Below are 19,780 nucleotides of genomic sequence, written 5' to 3' on the forward strand. Positions count from 1 at the left end.
TAAACCTGCCGTTAGAATATGTTGACGCAGCAACTGTTAAACTACTGCCCACGCACAAGTGGCTTACTCAGAAAACTGGATCAATATGACCTAAACAGGGTCTACCTGGTATTTTACAGTAAAATCCAAATCATTGCTAATTTAATTTGACCACCAGAAAATAAGATACAGTATGTCTGTATGCCACTATGTAGCCTATGCAGCTGTATGAGTTGGATTGAATTTAACTGCCCATGTATGTTTACAGTGCGGTTAATTTGGCCATTTACTTTGATATTCATCAGGAGTTCAGGTGTGAGAATAAATGTGCGAAGGTGTATATATTAAAATGCCAGACAGCAATCTAAATAATGATGTTGCCTACTGTTTGTATTTTTATACAGTTGAAGTCGGAAGTTTACATACACATAAGCCAAATACATTTAAACTCAGATTTTCACAATTCCTGACATTTAATCCTAGTAAAAATCTTAGGTCAGCTAGGATCACCACTTTATTTAAAGAATGTGAAATGTCAGAATTATTTATTTCAGCTTTTATTTCTTTCATCACATTCCCAGTGGGTCAAAAGTTTACATACACTCAGTTAGTATTTGGTAGCATTGCCTTTAAATTGTTTAACTTGGGTCAAACGTTTTGGGTAACCTTCCACAAGCTTCCCACAATAAGTTGGGTGAATTTTGGCCCATTCCTCCTGACAGAGCTGGTGTAACTGAGTCAGGTTTTTAGGCCTCCTTGCTCGCACACGCTTTTTCAGTTCTGTCCACAAATGTTCTATAGGATTGAGGTCAGGGCTTGGTGATGGCCACTCCAATACCTTGACTTCGTTGTCCTTAAGCCATTTTGCCACAACTTTGGAAGTATGCTTGGGGTCATTGTCCATTTGGAAGACCCATTTGCAACCAAGCTTTAACTTCCTGACTGATGTCTTGAGATGTTGCTTTAATATATCCACATCATTTTCCTTCCTCATGAGGCCATCTATTTTGTGAAGTGCACCAGTCCCTCCTGCAGCAAAGCACCCTCACAACATGATGCTGCCACCCTCGTGCTTCACGGTTGGGATGGTGTTCTTCAGCTTGCAAGCCTCCCCCTTTTTCCTCCAAACATAACGACGGTCATTATGGCCAAACAGTTCTATTTTTGTTTCATCAGACCAGAGGACATTCCTCCAAAAAGTACGATCTTTGTCCCCATGTGCAGTTGCAAACCGTAGTCTGGCTTTTTAATGGTGGTTTTGGAGCAGTAGCTATGTCGATATAGGACTTTTCCAAGCTGTTTTAAGGCACAGTCAACTTAGTGTATGTAAACTTCTGACCAACTGGAATTGTGATACAGTGAATTATAAGTGAAATAATCTGTCTGTAAACAATTGTTGGAAAAATTACTTGTGTCATGCACAAAGTAGATGTCCTAACCGACTTGCAAAAACTATAGTTTGTTAACAAGACATTTGTGGAGTGGTTGAAAAACGAGTTTTAATGACTCCAACCTAAGTGTATGTAAACTTCCGACTTCAACTGTATATCATGTTTGCTTAAATATATTTAGGTTGTGACATGAGTCGAAATGATAGAGGGAAAAGAGCTTTGGAAAAAATAATAAAGATTTTAAAATCAGCACTAGTATTTTTTAAGGAATGTTTCAGAAGCCTATCACATTTTGCCATCTGCAATGTGTTTCAGTGTGATCTATCAATGGTTCAATGCATACATTGTTACATTTTGTTATTTTCATGAAACACACTTTGTTACATTGTAACAAGTTTTAGTGTAGTCTCTAGGGCATGGATGTATCGTTATGGGATCTATGCATGTTTTTTTATTTTTTATCTAGCAGATGGAGTAATTACCATTACTACTGTTGAGATGATAGCATGAAGACAAAGATGTAAGATGTCATTCACCTCAAATGACATGGAGTACTTTGGGGTAATAACCAGAGACAACCTAGTCCTGACTGTCCTGCCACAGTCAGATTATGGTTAATCTGGATGCGGGATAAAGCTGCCTGTCTGCTTCTGTCTGCTTCACACACAGCTCTAAGTGTCATTAACTAACAGTCCCGAGGGAAAATGTGGTAGCCCGTCTATCGTCATGCCATTGAGCATGTCATACATGGAAACATCAGTTCCCTAGAATGTGTTATGATGCTGGTTAGACCCTGCACACTTGTGTCTCACTTTTAATTCCCAGGCTTGTAATGCCTGTCACCTAGAAATCCAGACAGAATTCAGCTCTGTTGCTAGTTTGTTACGCTCCACTACTAAAACATAGCGTGATTCAGTCTAGATTTTGAGGCTACCTGTCTTCCTAGGCAGTCTATATTCACTACAATGTCCTATATTTCACTACATTCTCATATCATCAAAGTTTCAGTCATAGAGACTGTTGCATGTAGTCTGTTGAGGAGACAGTAAATGCAGGACTGCATATCTCTTGCTTGTTCTACAGCCAGGGTAGCTGGAGGGAATCGACTAATCTCATAAGAGGCTAAAGCTGCTTGAGAACCAGGGGCAAGGGATGTAGACTAGCTAGGGGACAAATGTATTGTAGTAGGCTTGCTTGACGTTTTATTGCAGTGAAAAAGTTAACATGTGCTCCGTTTCAAATGTGCCAGGCCTTTTTGGAATGACTTTCGAGGCAGATCTGAAAGGTCATAGCAACACCAATGGAGGCTGAAGATGGCGGACATTTGTTGGAGTTGATATTTTAGATCTGAATACCAGGTTAGGATGCATCTGGAGAGTAGAAGATAAAGGTATGTAGGCTATAGTTGTATGCTAGCATTTCGGCTATGATCTTCTTGATTGTTACTAGCCTATTATTATGGCTACTAGGCCCAAGTATTACATTGTTTTGTTGTTTGACCGTATTCTTAAGAATGCCTAGGTTTTGGACCAAAAAAGTGTGACATATGGTACATGTTTTGAAATGTCATAGCCTAAGCATTGAACTAATAAGCCTGTTCTCTGACTACAATTGACACCTTGTAGCCCTAGTTACTTAACAAAATGTAACAATGACTGTAAAATATGAACACTAAATATTTTAATTATGTGATATGAATATTATGTAGCGTAGGCTATTGGGGGATAAAACTAGAGCGGAGATTATACTAGTGTATGCCTAGATATTGCATTGCCTCTGTTTGACATAGTAATGTCAAGTTGACTCTGGTTTCCCCTGTACAGCGACAACAATGCTTATTTTGGAGGTGTGCTGCTGCCTGATTGGCTGGATTTCACTCTACTTTGCATTCTGTTACCTGAATGGCCCGCGGGGCAAGGAGTGGAACTGCAGGCTGGTGACACTGACACATGGGATCCTCATAGTATGTCTTACTGCATACATTAGCTTCATCGATGGGCCCTGGCCTTTAACACATGCAGGTGAGGTTTGGATGTGTGTTACTGCAAAGCATGCAGGTGTGTTAAGTTTAGATTTATTTCAGTATACATGGCAACTATTTGAATTGCAGCATGAGATTGACCTTGACTAATTGACCTTGTCCCGTTTGTGACCTCAGGTACAGAGAACACCCCGCTCCAGATCCTGGCCCTGGTGGTTAGTCTGGGCTACTTCCTATTCGACTTTGGTTGGTGCATCTGCGTCCGTACCGAGGGCCCTGTCATGCTGGCCCACCACACCATGAGCATCGCAGGCATCCTGTTGGCACTGTGCCTGGGCAAGTCGGCAGTGGAGACATGTGCCGTGATTTTCGGCAGCGAGATCACCAACCCCTTGCTGCAGGCCCGCTGGTTCCTCCGGCAGGTGGGCCGCTACGACAGCCTGTGGGGGGACGCGGTGGACCTGCTCTTTATCCTGCTCTTTGCCCTGGTGCGTGTAGGCGTGGGTGGCATGATGCTCTACTGTGAGCTCATCTCTCCCCGGCCCAGCCTCATCATGAAGGGAGGGGGCCTGGCCATGTACACACTGGCCTGGGTCTTCATGGTGGACATTGCCAAGTTTGCCTGCAAGAAAAGCAGGACAAAGTACAAGAGGTGGCATGAGATGTGCAAGTTGGGAGAGGTGAATGGACACACAGGGAAGACTGAGTGAAGAGTGAGGTGACTGGGGTGGAGGTATTTGATCTGAGACACATTGAGCGACCGTCAGCTGCAGTCCCGACATTGTGTTTCAGGGATCACCTGCTGGGTGGTTGTGAGCGGTGGGCATCTAACCAGGTTCAATATGTAAATTATGGGATGGAGGTCTGAGATTGGCTCAGGGGTGTGAAACTATCAGATCCTTAGGGCTCTTTCCCCACACGAAAACAGAAGTGAAATGCAAATAAGTAGCCTGGGCAATGTGTTCCAATGCATATTTAACTACAAAATGTTTTTAAAATATTTTGGCAGTCAGTAACAGTCTCCCTGGTGTATATCAGCTTTTACCCTTGGTGGCTGAACTACAGTACAAGTTGGATGCTGCTCTGCGATATTGCGTCCGTCCACTTACTGATGGTGAACTGATGAGTTCGATGTCTGATGAACAATTGATCAACATTTGTACAAATGCAGCTCTACCTCATTTTGACTTTAATTGTGGAACTCCCTCACAGGGAGTGTTTGACATCAGTGTTTGATGTCGGTGTCACTGAAGAGGTTTGAATACAAACTCTAGCACACATATTTTATTGTAATCTCATAGGAATGCTAAAAGAAGGGAAAATCTAGTCTACCTCAGTGAAGTTAGTTAATACCTTGTCAATGTGTTTAAGTTTTGACAAATTACATATTTCCCATTTCAAACTAGTTCTAATTTAAACTGACAAACAAATCAAGCTATTATCAGACTTGGTATTCAATATGGTTTAATGGACCATGTTGTTGTGCTTGAACTAGATTTTTGTGTGTGCAGCTTAAAGTTAAAAAGTTGATCCTTGCATCACAGTTTACATGGAATGTTACTGATTGTTCAGAAACCTTGATCAGTAACCAAAACTAAGCTGTACTTCGATCATATGCTGGTATGGTCAATATTGTACAATATTTAAAGTGTGACTGCCGAGGCAAGTCTCACTAATATACTGCTATTGCAACTATTTTTAAATTGGTGCTGCAATACATGATATGTCCTCTGTGTGACAGTATACGCTAATGTTATGTTTCCAAGAGCGTCATGAGAAAGTGTGCCCCCAAGATTGAAATAGCACTGATGGAAGTTCCTCTACACTACAGTAGGCCCTTACCTATCAGTGTCAGATGATGCAAGTGAAGTGGTCAAGTGTTCACTCCTTGAATACTGTTATTGTTTGTCTGCAGGTACATTTTCTATATTAAACACAATGATTTAGGGAATCTCTTTTTGTACAGATTATTCTATTGATAATGATATTTGGAAGTATCAATGGAGGTATTAGGCCTATTTTGGCATCAAAACCTACAATAACCAATTGCATTTGATGCACCACCTTGGTTATTTTATGACTAAATAATGAATAAGACTGTAACAACCAATAACTAATCCTGATTGATTTTAATTTGTGAAAAGATAATTGATGTTATTATAGTATGTTATGCAGCCGGATAAAGTGTTTTAAGCAGGTAAGCCTAGGCTATACCATGACTAATTACCAAGTGCTTAGATTGTCCATGCTATGGGCTAAAGATGTGGAAAGTCTGATACATTACCAGACATAAAATCCTCTGCTCATGGATGAGGGAGACAAAGAAGGGAATACCATTAGTTATTTTCAGTGTATAGAATACACCACAAAACAGACTGTCATGCAGAATATATGATGCTATAAATGATTAACAAAGGATTTTGTGCTCAAATTATGGCTGTAGCCTAAAGCGCTTCAGACTTGAGTAATTTAGGCCTAATACTTATATAGCCTATGGTATCTATCTATATATATACACAGTTGAAGTCGGAAGTTTACATACAACGTAGCCAAATACATTTCAACTCAGATTTTCACACTTCCTGACATTTAATACTAGTAAAAATTCTGTGTCTTAGGTCAGTTAGGATCACCACTTTATTTAAAGAATGAGAAATGTCAGAATAATAGTAGAGAGAACAATTTATTTCAGCTTTTATTTATTTCATCACATTCCCAGTGGATCAGAAGTTCACATACACTCAATTAGTATTTGGTAGCATTGCCTTTAAATTGTTTAACTTGGGTCAAATGTTTTGAGTAACATTCCACAAGCTTCCCACAATAAGTTGGGTGAATTTTGGCCCATTCCTCCTGACAGAGCTGGTGTAACTGAGTCAGGTTTGTAGGCCTCCTTGCTCGCACACGCTTTTTCAGTTCTGTCCACAAATGTTCTATAGGATTGAGGTCAGGGCTTGGTGATGGCCACTCCAATACCTTGACTTCGTTGTCCTTAAGCCATTTTGCCACAACTTTGGAAGTATGCTTGGGGTCATTGTCCATTTGGAAGACCCATTTGCGACCAAGCTTTAACTCCCTGACTGATAATTGTCCTTCCTCATGATGCCATCTATTTTGTGAAGTGCACCAGTCCCTCCTGCAGCAAAGCACCCCCACAACATGATGCTGCCACCCCCGTGCTTCACAGTTGGGATGGTGTTCTTCTTTTTGCAAGCCTCCCCCTTTTTCCTCCAAACATAACGACGGTCATTATGGCCAAACAGTTCTATTTTTGTTTCATCAGACCAGAGGACATTTCTCCAAAAAGTACGATCTTTGTCCCCACGTGCAGTTGCAAACCGTAGTCTGGCTTTTTTATGGCGGTTTTGGAGCAGTGGCTTCTTCCTTGCTGAGCGGCCTTTCATGTTATGTCGATATAGGACTCATTTTACTGTGGATATAGATACTTTGTACCTGTTTCCTCCAGCATCTTCACAAGGTCCTTTGCTGTTGTTCTGGGATTGATTTGCACTTTTCGCACCAAAGTACGTTCATCTCTAGGAGACAGAACACGGTATGATGGCTGCGTGGTCCCATGGTGTTTCTACTTGCGTACTATTGTTTGTACAGATGAACGTGGTACCTTCAGGAGTTTGGAAATTGCTCCCAATGATGAACCAGACTTGCCGAGGTCTACAATTTTTTTCCTGAGGTCTTGGTGATTTATTTTGATTTTCCCATGATGTCAAGCAAAGAGGCACTGAGTTTGAAGGTAGGCCTTGAAATACATCCAAAGGTACACCTCCAATTGACTCAAATGATGTCAATTAGCCTATCAGAAGCTTCTAAAGCCATGACATAATTTTCAAGGAATTTTCCACGCTGTTTAAAGGCACAGTCAACTTAGTCTATGTAAACCTCTGACCCACTGGGATTGTGATACAGTGAATTATAAGTGAAATAAAAAGTCTGTAAACAATTGTTGGAAAAATGACTTGTGTTATGCACAAAGTAGATGTCCTAACCTTGCCAAAACTATAGTTTGTTAACAAGAAATGTGTGGAGTGGTTGAAAAACGAGTTTGAAATGACTCCAACCTAAGTGTATGTAAACTTCCGACTTCAACTGTATATATACAGTTAATATAATATAATACTTGTAGCTGAAGGAAAATGTTGTGCTCTGATGAGTAATCCTGAATAACCTCAAAATTGATAGCTGAATAAACATTTATTTAATTTATGCGTTGGAATCATGTGCAATAAATTGGCCATCTACTGGTCTGTATTTTAGCATTTTCTTTAGAATCATGACGATCCCATTTGCTGGCCAGCCAAATTAGCTGCTGACAGCGTTTTGAAAGTTCTATTCCGAAAATGTACTCTGTCGTTTGGGTTTCAATGCATGTAATTTCATGAAAAGTAGTCAAATAGGAACTAGGCTAAAGAAAACGGAATTTGTCGAGATCCGTGTGTTGCTTTCAAAAGTTGCTGTTACGAATGCTGTGTGCGAACAGAGGAAAGGAGCTTTTTTTTCCCCCTTTTGGGGGGTGGGGGTGGGAAAGCGTTTCCTTTTTCCATCCGCACTACAGTACAGTAAAGAACGAGAGGCCTGTACGAAAGTGAAGATCACTCATGTAAATTAACGGGGGATTCGGAAAACCTTTAGAACGCGGCGTGGATCACTTTCATTGTTGTCAAAGTTGAGGAAATTATTCGGGGCATGAAGGACCAAATTCGTCTGGGATAACATTAGGGGCGAATTGGGAATGTTACCATGAAAACATTTCGGAAGGAAATATAAGGGACACTCGAGAGGAGCCAAGCTTCATTTGAGATAACTTAATTAAAGGAAAACTATGACCAGGAGTCTTCTCGACGATCAAGGACTAGTCTTGTCAAGATATTGTTCAAAGGAGTAACTTTGTGGAGTGGTATTTCTCATGGAAACAAATAGGTTGCCAGTCTGCTAATATTTTCCCGGTGGTCCATTGACAAAGACTATTGCTGACAGCGGCAGGCGATGCTCAGGCTACAATGTGTTCGCATTTAATGTTTCTCCTGAAGATATTGAGAGGTTAACTTTTTATTTTCTCGGAACATTTCACCATATTCAGTGTTATCAATGTAACTGCGTTATTTCATGCACGCCCCGGTAATGTTTTTAAAGAAGAACATGTTTATTCTTACCTCTGATTTCTCTTTCTGGCCACATTTTTTACATCAATAGCTGGAATAAACAAAATAAGCCAACGAATTCAAGTCTACACTGTGGAAAAGCCCATGTATATTTTCTTATTTTAATGGATTCAAATATTTTTTATCGTTGTGGAACGCTCTTGGACGGACATTGAAAAAGTCAAGACGTAGTCATTCTCCAAAATACAGAGGATGTCATTTTGTTAAAAATGCTAGTTGGATAAAAAAGCCTACGTCGGGGAAAAACACATAACGGAAGCCCAATGAGCGGCATACAGTCAACACTCCCTGAAAGGTAAATCATATCTAATAACCACGATGTAAGAATGGTAGCTCAACTCCTATACGGGCGTCGCAATCAATGTCATTTCACTTTTGCAGTTGTATTTGTCCCTCCCTTCCCAAGGCTATGTATTGGTATTTTAATGTGGCCAGCAGTATATTGTCATGTAACCTAGCTATGCACAAAATGTGATCTGGTCATGTTTTCAGACCAGAGGTGTACTACAAAGCAGGATCAACGAGTGAGCCAGCTAACTTTGATAAATAAAATACGATTGAATTTCTGGTTAATTAAGAAAGCTAAACTTAGTAATGTGTTTTTGGTTGTTGAATCAATTAGACCATGTCCATTTAATGCTCATCTTCTTAAACAATACATAGTTATTTCAGAATGTTCTGGGAAGCTAGCTGGCTAAGTCATAGCCCATTCATAGATGCGAACTACTTTCTGTGTTAAAACTGGTTAAAATAGTGTACAGTAAGTTTATATTTTGCATTTGTGAAATCAATTTTGATGTGATATGAAAGTATAGGGCTTTTTTTAATGTTTCTAGAACCCTACCGAAATTGAGAATTGATTCACGTTTAGATGGCTGTTTTGGTTGCGAGAGACAATTCGCCTTTAAACAGAGCATGTAGTCCAAGGACCTTACAAGGAGTGACGTTAGTCTCCTTTAGTCCATTATTGGGCTAGCTAAGTCATTGATCTTGCTTTGTAGTATACCCCTCGGGACCAAATAATTTGTTGTTTGTTATCAAACCCCTCTTTTCCCCTTTCTAATGTGATTAGATTAGTCTGATTTTCTCCATAAGTAATACGATATACTCCGTGTGGGGCATCTCCTATTCAAGTATTGCTGCCTTAGTACCAGGAACACTATTGCATGTCTTGTTAATCCTAGAAATGTCATATACCAAATATGATATGAGTATTCTATGTCCTGTCCTCCAGTGAAAGTGGATAGCAAAGCACAGGGATTTGAGTGGCGACAGTAGCCTGTGCAATTTTTATTTTACTTAACTAGGCAAGTCAGTTAAGAACAAATTCTTATTTTCAATGATGGCCTAGGATCAGTGGGTTAACTGCCTTGTTCAGGGGCAGAACAACATATTTTTACCTTGTCAGCTCTTGTATTCAATCTTGCAACCTTCCAGTTACTAGTCCAACGCGCTAACCACTAGGCTACCTGCCACCCCATGGATGAAGAGGACTTCCTTTGCCTTTGGATAACCTGATAACCTGGAATCTGTGCCCAACTCAGTTTGGTGTGGGTGTGTAAAGATTGCTATGTAGTATCACTGGTTTCACAGGGACTTAAAACTGGCTTTGGGAGGTTGGGAACCAGCTGAATTATCCATGTTGAGTCTTGTACTGGAGTGTATTCAACATTAAGTTACCTGTTTATTGAGAAGGGTAGGGGAGAGGACATTAACAGGTGCTACTGTGGCAAGAGCTCAAAACCAAACCAGAAAACTAAAAAATATATATATTTTATTGTCACATACAGGTGCAGTGAAATGTGTTGTTTTACAGGGTCAGACATTGTAGTATAGCGCCCTTGGAGCAAATTAGGGTTAAGTGCTTTGGTCAAGGGCTCATTGACAGATTTTTCACCATGTCGACTCGGGTACTCAAACAAACGACCTTTCGGTTACTGACCCAATGCTCCAACTGCTAGTCTACCTGACCCAATGCTCCAACTGCTAGGCTACCTGACACAATGCTCCAACTGCTAGTCTACCTGACCCAATGCTCCAACTGCTAGGCTACCAATACAATACAGAAACTACAATACAATACAGAAACTACACTCTTATCATGTGGAATAAAGAGTCATGCAGCTCTGTCTAATATATTCCTATTTGAAACATGAATAGTCTGCCCCATCGAATAAACCCACCAACATATCTGGACAACAACAAAACATGCTATAGGAGAGTAGACAGCCATGCCTCCTTTGCTCTTGACATCGTATTTGTGTCGTGACAAGGAATTTTGGAATGGAATAGATTCCATATAGAGTCTTCTATCAGAACTGTTGTACATTTTTTCCATTGGTGCCAGTCTCGAATGCTTCGGCTGGCCTTCCTTTCATTGCACTTTCCTAGCCTAAATGTCAGGGAATGGAAAATACATTTCTTTCAGCAGTTTTGTTTCCAGCACATTCACAGTACTTCATGTATTTGTACCATCTTGACACTCCACTGTCTCTGCACTCTTCTAAGGAAAGACAAAAGCTAGAGGCACTCATGATTGGCCTCAAAAGTCAAATAGTGTTTTGATGTCTTTAACCTCTATAATCTGTATGCAGATAACAAGATTAAGCTATTATCTTTTTGCACAGTTGTTGTGCAACCACTGCCTCCTTCACATTGTTTTGCTTGCATCTGATGTTTTTGTATCACCAAGCCAACCCCATTTTTATTTCCAGGACTGTAGCTTCTGGTTTCATGATCATGTCATGCGGCTTTCCAGAGGTCAAGGTACTCAGGCTTGCAAAACTTCCAGAATGTTCAGTAATTTAGGTAATTAATGCTGAAATCCTCATATTAAACACCAATGGTATTCCCTAAGTTTATGGTTTATATTTAGGATCATGTTTTACAGCTTTGGTATTCTATTTTTTTATAGAATATATATATATATATTACATGTGAAAATGCCATGTCCCAGGCCCCAAGAACCTGCTTCAAGCTGATTTGCTAATTTAAAAAATATGGGCTATTCTGTGGGAAAGTCACCGGAGCATGAAAATCTTAAGTTTACTATACTACATTTGAGAAACATTTCAGATGATAACAAATCTTTTATGATACTGTAGCTTTTGTTCAAGAAATCTTTAAGTTATGAATGTTAATTTCAGACTGTGACATCAATAACAGTAGTTTTTCCTCCCTAAAGTAATAATGGGAATGACAATCTTTTTGAAATGATAATTTGTGTGTTCAGCCAAGCCTTCCTGCGAAATGGCTAACCATGTTTTGACCTAAGACAAACTCACAGACTTTTGCTAATATGTTCAGTCTTCTCAAAAAGCTTATCCATTTCAATCAAGTTTATTTTATATAGCCCTTCGTACATCAGCTAATATCTCGAAGTGCTGTACAGAAACCCAGCCTAAAACCCCAAACAGCAAGCAATGCAGGTGTAGAAGCACGGTGGCTAGGAAAAACTCCCTAGAAAGGCCAAAACCTAGGAAGAAACCTAGAGAGGAACCAGGCTATGAGGGGTGGCCAGTCCTCTTCTGGCTGTGCCGGGTGGAGATTATAACAGAACTATGCCAAGATGTTCAAAATGTTCATAAGTGACAAGCATGGTCAAATAATAATCATGAATAATTTTCAGTTGGCTTTTCATAGCCGATCATTAAGAGTTGAAAACAGCAGGTCTGGGACAGGTAGGGGTTCCGTAACCGCAGGCAGAACAGTTGAAACTGGAATAGCAGCAAGGCCAGGCGGACTGGGGACAGCAAGGAGTCATCATGCCCGGTAGTCCTGACGTATGGTCCTAGGGCTCAGGTCCTCCGAGAGAGAGAAAGAAAGAGAGAAGGAGAGAATTAGAGAGAGCCAAGATTTTCAAAATGTTCATAAATGACAAGCATGGTCAAATAATAATCAGGAATAAAATCCATTTCATGTAACATCCATAGCACCTCTTATTTGCTATATTTCTCCAACATGCTAATATTTATAAGTCCGCTTTTTTGGATATACACTCCCCCCAAGGGGTACAAAAGACACACACATCAAAGTTTCATTTATATTTTGTTTGTCCATTCTATGAGACAAGTTGTGATTTTGCGTGCAAATGTAACATCTATAACACTGGAATCGCCCAAATGCATTGACCTTTACTAGAGGAATATTATCAACATTCTAAACGATCCAACCATGCCCCCTACAAAATGCTGTGGGTTATGCACATTTTCAGTGGTTTGCCTATAGCCAAAAGCCCTTTGTGTTGGCAGTGGCGCCGGTATATCCTACCTCTGGTGCCCACCTGCATAAAGGCATGCTAGTGGGTGGAGTTCCTTCATAGTGGCCAGGCAGATGAGTTCCTCCACCTCCCAGCACAACCCTGCATTAAGCAGGGACTCTTGCAGGCTCCCAGGAAAACATGCACTACCCAGGGCCGGATACAGCCATGAGGTGATAGGCCAAGCCAGGAAGCAGGGTCATCATGATCATCATCTCCTCTGTATGCTTAGCCCATCGCCTCTGCTTAAGGAGAGAGCACCAGCACAGTGGAGCAGCTCCGCTCTGACTTTGTTGGAGTCCCTCCCTATTATTGTGAAGTGTTTACTTCTTTGGGCCCCTTTTAGTTGCCCTCCTAGACTGCTATTTCTCCAGAGGGTCCACAACAAGGAGCATGAGCGTTTTATTTCCAATTCATTTTGGTTGAAAGCAGCAAATCAAACATGTAGGTTAGTGAAGATTCAAATATGGTTTCGGACAGCACGTAAGTGATACAGCAATTCAACTGAATTTCCCACACCCTGCATGCAACGCACTAAGTCTTATTTTAGGTCTAGAGATCCTCACTGTATTTGACAGACGGATCTTTTAATTAAGATATTGATCACACTAACACAGACCAAATGGATTGCCCTTTGTCAGTTGAATATCGGAGCACTATTGACATGTATAGTTTGTTTCATTGCCAGAAAACCTCTTATGGTTGTATGTCTTTGACTGACTGCCACAGAGGGCCAGGGTGTTCAGGCCCTGTTGGAAGTATCATGCTTGAATGACTGATGAAGGCTGGGACATGCGACTGGCTCTCTTTGCTCTTTGTCACTGAGTTTAGCTGATCTGGGTATTTTCACCCCCCACCCGCCCTCACGGGAAGTGGTGACATCACTGATAAACAATGTCTGTCAGCCCGGCCAGGCCACCAGCCCTTCTTGACAGAGCCGCTGGCCAGAGCGGTGCAGAATGGGAATGAGCTGAGCCTCCCTGTCATTCTACGCCCTTGACAAATTACAGCATCAAGGGCCCTGTTTGTTTGAGCAGAGGTTCTGTTACAATGTTTTGACTATGTTAGAACATGTTTGGTTCTGTTACATTGTTTTACTATGTTAGAACATGTTCGGTTCTGTGACAGTGTTATGACTATGTTAGAACATGTTCGGTTCTGTGACAGTGTTATGACTATGTTAGAACATGTTCGGTTCTGTGACAGTGTTATGACTATGTTAGAACATGTTTGGTTCTGTGACAGTGTTATGACTATGTTACAACATGTTTGGTTCTGTGACAGTGTTATGACTATGTTACAACATGTTTGGTTCTGTGACAGTGTTATGACTATGTTACAACATGTTTGGTTCTGTGACAGTGTTATGACTATGTTACAACATGTTTGGTTCTGTGACAGTGTTATGACTATGTTAGAACATGTTTGGTTCTGTTACATTGTTTTACTATGTTAGAACATGTTCGGTTCTGTGACAGTGTTATGACTATGTTAGAACATGTTTGGTTCTGTTACATTGTTTTACTATGTTAGAACATGTTCGGTTCTGTGACAGTGTTATGACTATGTTAGAACATGTTTGGTTCTGTTACATTGTTTTACTATGTTAGAACATGTTCGGTTCTGTGACAGTGTTATGACTATGTTAGAACATGTTTGTTCTGAATGGAATTTAGTCATGTCTACTTTTCTTTAATCATGCAAAGTTGCTGCTGAGTTCAGTTGAATTGACCAGTTATGTTTATCTCACTCTTATGAGTAATGATCACTTTTTAGGTCATATGAATGACTGTCTAGGGATACCAATATCTTAACATCTGTAGTATATTCCTACACATGGAGGAAGTCAAACAGATGTAGACAGACTTGCCTAGTTAAATAAAGGTAAAATTAAATAGTGGTTGCACAAGTTGAAATATATCAACACAGTGACCAATAATACCCCACAATTAAGTGGTAGCTTTATGTTTTAGCTGATTATAGAGAAATCATATACAGTAGCGGTGCGTGGGTAAAATCACTGGGGACCCCCCCAACCTATGTGTTGTGATAATTGCGTGGTTTGCTCTATAACCTGTTAACTCGTATGCCTTGCGACTGTGATATATAGGCCTAAAGGCCGAGACAAGAAGAAGACAGTGGCAGAATAAATTCAACCACACATTTGTTTTATCAGAAAACCAGATAACAACCTCTGTCCAGTGAAGTCCACAAAGAATATTGCATGTACAGTGACAGACAGTTACATGACCTACAGCATGGTCAAGCAAGTTAATGTTTCCAACATTTCCGGACCACTAAACAACTATTGATTTAGAACCACAGAGTTACTGCAAGTCTCAAAGAAAACAGGAGCTGCCTTCACTATTCCAGCACCATTTCAACTTCAACATTTCAACATCATCAAATCACCTTTGCTTAGTCTAATACAGTGACAACTAAATGATACCAAAAACAATTTAGTGCAATCCATGTAAACTAAATATGATGTGGCTCTCCATTGTTCTGATTTCTGTGTGTGTGTGCTTGTACGTTCGTGCAAGTAGAAAAATGTTGACTCACTGTACTTGTAGAGAAACGGCAATGCCATCCTCCTCTCTTTCATGTTGACGATCACTCTGTCATACAGTACACACTTATATTTTTGTTGTCATAGGCTACCTGACTAAAATGCTTGCTCGCTAGCCTAACTTCCATTCATGTGTAACATTAGCTCGTTAGCATTATCCTTCTACATCTAGCTACATATTGAACTTCCATCCTCTCAGGCTAGGGGCGGCTAGCTAGCCACCGGAGGACAACAACATAACGATATGCAACGATTCAAGTTTTACTGTCAATGACGTATGCTCTCAATGGGATTTGATGGGAGTGACACCAAATCAAAGCTGGCTACACTTTACACATTTTTTTGGTGTGCCAGGACCATTCACTGTTGAGCTTGCTCAGTTTAGCTCATCTCTGATTGGCAAATACTTTATACTTTTTTTGTCAAGGGAGGCCAGATGCTCGCTGGTTTCCCTTGCCTTCAATGCTATGGGCGGCAACAATGTCATAGTCGTTTAGACCAGACAGCTTCAGATAGATGGCCTACACGTAGAGACAGAGGGGCGCTGTTTCGCTCGCTCGGATGCTTTCTCCTCTGAGATACATTCAGCCTCTTGCGAATTGGAAGGAAAATTATGAAACACAGAGAGACAAAAAATACATTATTTAATCATGAATAAATAAAATATTGTAACTATTCACCCCCCCCCCCCCCCCCCCCCCCAAAGTCAATACATTCAGCTCCTTCAAGTTGGATGGGTTCCGCTGGTGTACAGCAATCTTTAAGTCATACCACAGATTCTCAATTGGATTGAGGTCTGGGCTTTGACTAGGCCATTCCAAGACATTTAAACGTTTCCCCTTAAACCACTCAATTGTTGCTTTAGCAGTATGCTTAGGACCATTGTCCTGATGGAAGGTGAACCTCCGTCCCAGTCTCAAATCTCTGGAAGACAAACAGGTTTCCCTCAAGAATTTCCCTGTATTTAGCGCCATCCATCATTCCTTCAATTTTGACCAGTTTCCCAGTCCCTGCCGATGGAAAAACATCGGTGTTCTCGGGATGATGAGAGGTGTTGGGTTTGCGCCAGACATAGCTTTAGTCTCATTTTAGTCTCATCTGACCAGAGTACCTTCTTCCATATGTTTGGGGAGTCTCCCACATGCCTTTTGGTGAACACCAAACGTCTTTGCTTATCTTGTTCTTTAAGCAATGTTTTTTTTCTGGAAACTCTTCCGTAAAGCCCAGCTCTGTGGAGTGTACGGTTTAAAGTGGTCCTATGGACAGATACTCCAATCTCCGCTGTGGGGCTTTGCAGCTCCTTCAGGGTTATCTTTGGTCTCTTTGTTGCCTCTCTGATTAATTCCCTCCTTGCCTGGTCCATGAGTTTTGGTGGTCGGCCCTCTCTTGACAGGTTTGTTGTTGTGCCATATTCTTTCCATTTTTTAATAATGGATTTAATGGCGCTCCGTGGGATGTTCAAAGTTTAGAATATTTTTTTATAACCCAACCTTGATCTGTACTTCTCCACAACTTTGTCCCTGACCTGTTTGGAGAGCTCCTTCGTCTTCATAGTGCTGCTTACTTGATGGTGCCCCTTGCTTAGTGGTGTTGCAGACTCTGGGGCCTTTTAGAACAGGTGTATATATACTGAGATCATGTGACAGATCATTGACACTTAGATTGCACACAGGTGGACTTTATTTAACTAATTATGTGACTTCTGAAGGTAATTGGTCGCACCAGATTTTATTTAGGGGCTTCATAGCAAAGGGGTGAATACATAAGCACGCACCACTTTTCTTCTTCTTCTTATTTTTTATTTTGTTAACTTCTTACGGCTGAAATCCCGTTAACGGGATCGATATGACAACAGCCAGTGAAAGTGCAGGGCGCCAAATTCAAACAACAGAAATCTCATAATTAAAATTCCTCAAACATACAAGTATTATACACAATTTTAAAGATAAACTTGTTGTTAATCCCAACACAGTGTCCGATTTCAAAAAGGCTTTACGACAAAAGCATACCATGCGATTATGTTAGGTCAGCACCTAGTCACAGAAAAACACAGCCATTTTTCCAGCCAAAGAGAGGAGTCACAAAAAGCAGAAATAGAGATAAAATTAATCACTAATCTTTGATCTTCATCAGATGATTTCATGTTACACAATACATGTATGTTTTGTTCGATAAAGTTCATATTTATATCCAAAAATCTCAGTTTACATTGGAGCGTTATGTTCAGTAATGTTTTGCTTCCAAAACATCCTGTGATTTTGCAGAGAGCCACATCAATTTACAGAAATACTCATAATAAACATTGATAAAAGATACAAGTGTTATGCATGGAATTATAGATAAACTTCTCCTTAATGCAACCACTGTGTCAGATTTCAAAAAAGCTTTACGGAAAAAGCACACCATGCAATAATCTGAGTACAGCGCTCAGAGACCAAAACAAGATACCAATACAGATACCCGCCATGTTGTGGAGTCAACAGAAGTCAGAAATAGCATTATAAATCTTCACTTACCTTTGATGATCTTCATCAGAATGCAATAAGTGTTTGTTTTGTTCGATAAAGTATATTGGATAGGCAAAGACTTGAAAACCTACAAACCTCAGATTTCCCACTTCCTGGTTGGATTTTTTCTCAGGTCTTTGCCTGTCATATGAGTTCTGTTATACTCACAGACATCATTCAAACAGTTTTAGAAACTTCAGAGTGTTTTCTATCCAAATCTACTAATAATATGCATATCTTAGCTTCTGGGCCTGAGTAGCAGGCAGTATACTCTGGGCACCTTATTCATCCAAGCTACTCAATACTGCCCCCCAGCCATAAGAAGTTTTAAACAATCTTTTTTTTTTTCACTACACCAACATGGACTATTTTGTGTATGTCCATTACATGAAATCCAAATAAAAATCTATTTAAATTACAGGTTGTAAAGCAACAAAATAGGAAAAATGCCAAGGGAGATGAATACTTTTGCAAGGCACTGTATATCATAGAAATCTTCAAACACTGGACAGTTACTTTAAGAAAGTCAAAGCTTATTAAACTAATAAGAAGAGTAGTTCAATCCAGTCATTTTGTTGATGTGGCCATGTGTCAATGCTTCTACAGCACCAAAACATAAAGTAGATCTCACAAAACCTTGCATGCCTTGTCAGGCAGTGAGCACCCTCACCCTCGGAAGCATCCGCTTTTCAGGGGAAATGGAGAGAGAGCCGGTGACACGACTACCGCTTTTGGACGTTAACAAGGCGACACTCCATCTTAACTCCTCCTCCACATTTACTAGATTGGTTGAACAGTGCAGAAGAGAACCCCCCTACATTTGTATTTTTTTCTTGTCAGGACCAGAAAGAAAGAAACGCCGCTCAGGCTACGTTAGGTTAGGCTGTTAATAAAGGGGATCCCTTTTCCAACCAAGGGTCACAGTCCATTTTACTCTGAGGCGATAGTCAGAAATTGGTTCATTTTAAGCTTTGCACGATTACTATCGCTAAACTTTTCAACTGCCACTCTGTTACATCATTGAGGTCCATAAAGATAGCAGTCGTGTGCTGGCTGAGCGAAGCTCTTCTTCAACACTGGCTTTACTCTGTTCGGTCAGCTGACAATCACCAGCTTTAGTCTGCATGTTTCAATGTGCTCATTGGCAGAGGTTTAGTGGGTGAACCTACAGAAAAAGCACTGATAGCCTACATCTCACCACTACAATCACTGCTTTGCTGTATGGGCACTTCTTATTAATGAAATCAATGATTTGCCTGTTTAGTGTGTGTCTGTATGGATCACAAAGGCTGTGTTTACACAGCCACCCTAAAAACCCAAATCTGTTTTTCTTTCTATTTTCAATATTTTTTTCTGATTGTCCACACTCAGTTTTACATGTGACCCATATCAGATTTGCACATTCACATTGATGTAGCCTCTGAAGTAGCACACAGATGCAATGCTCAATTCCTGTCACTGTTTTTTTTTTCAATTTTGGGCTGTCATGTTAACAGCAGGTCATGTGCAAGAAAATCAGAGCGTCCAGACAGAGGTCACATAGGATCAGGTTTGTATCAGGATTCAGATCCACATATGGAGGTGGTATAAATCTGACATCAAAAGATCAGATTCAATGTGTTTTTTTGCTGTTTACACATTAGGGAAAATATCCGTTGGATATCAGATATGCAAATTATCGGCAAAAGATCTGAATTGGGCTTCCTGTGTAAATGCAGCCTTAGACCTGTCAACTTTGACTGACATACCGACTTCCGTTGCTGTACTACACCTATCAGGCTAGCACTTACGCTGGCACACTAGCTATTTTCATTAGTGTTTGTTTGATTGTACCCATTGATTCTTGAAGAACTTAGAAATGCCTCGTGCTTAGTTCAGTTGTCGTACCCCATCAAAACCCAAAATATAAGTTGTTTCA

The 19,780-nt window shown here is 40.4% G+C and overlaps 2 protein-coding genes across 3 annotated transcripts in view; both read left to right on the forward strand.

Moving 5' to 3' along the window:
• Positions 1-3,201: 3,201 nt before the first annotated feature.
• tlcd5b (TLC domain containing 5b) lies at positions 3,202-4,061 on the forward strand. Its single transcript, XM_039004980.1, has 2 exons — positions 3,202-3,391; positions 3,529-4,061. Exons 1-2 carry the CDS (start codon positions 3,202-3,204, stop codon positions 4,059-4,061), a joined length of 723 nt encoding a protein of 240 aa, XP_038860908.1.
• A 3,845-nt stretch (positions 4,062-7,906) lies between these two features.
• The window catches only part of arhgef12b (Rho guanine nucleotide exchange factor (GEF) 12b), a 154,811-nt gene continuing 142,937 nt past the window's right edge, over positions 7,907-19,780 (forward strand). For both annotated transcript variants that reach the window (XM_039005184.1, XM_039005185.1), the window contains exon 1: positions 7,907-8,823. In XM_039005184.1, coding sequence (XP_038861112.1) covers positions 8,792-8,823 — 32 coding nt within the window. In that variant the 5' untranslated portion in view covers positions 7,907-8,791. The remainder of the gene's footprint in view (positions 8,824-19,780) is intronic.

Source organism: Salvelinus namaycush, chromosome 12 (assembly GCF_016432855.1).
Source record: "Salvelinus namaycush isolate Seneca chromosome 12, SaNama_1.0, whole genome shotgun sequence".
Lineage (NCBI taxonomy): Eukaryota > Metazoa > Chordata > Actinopteri > Salmoniformes > Salmonidae > Salvelinus > Salvelinus namaycush.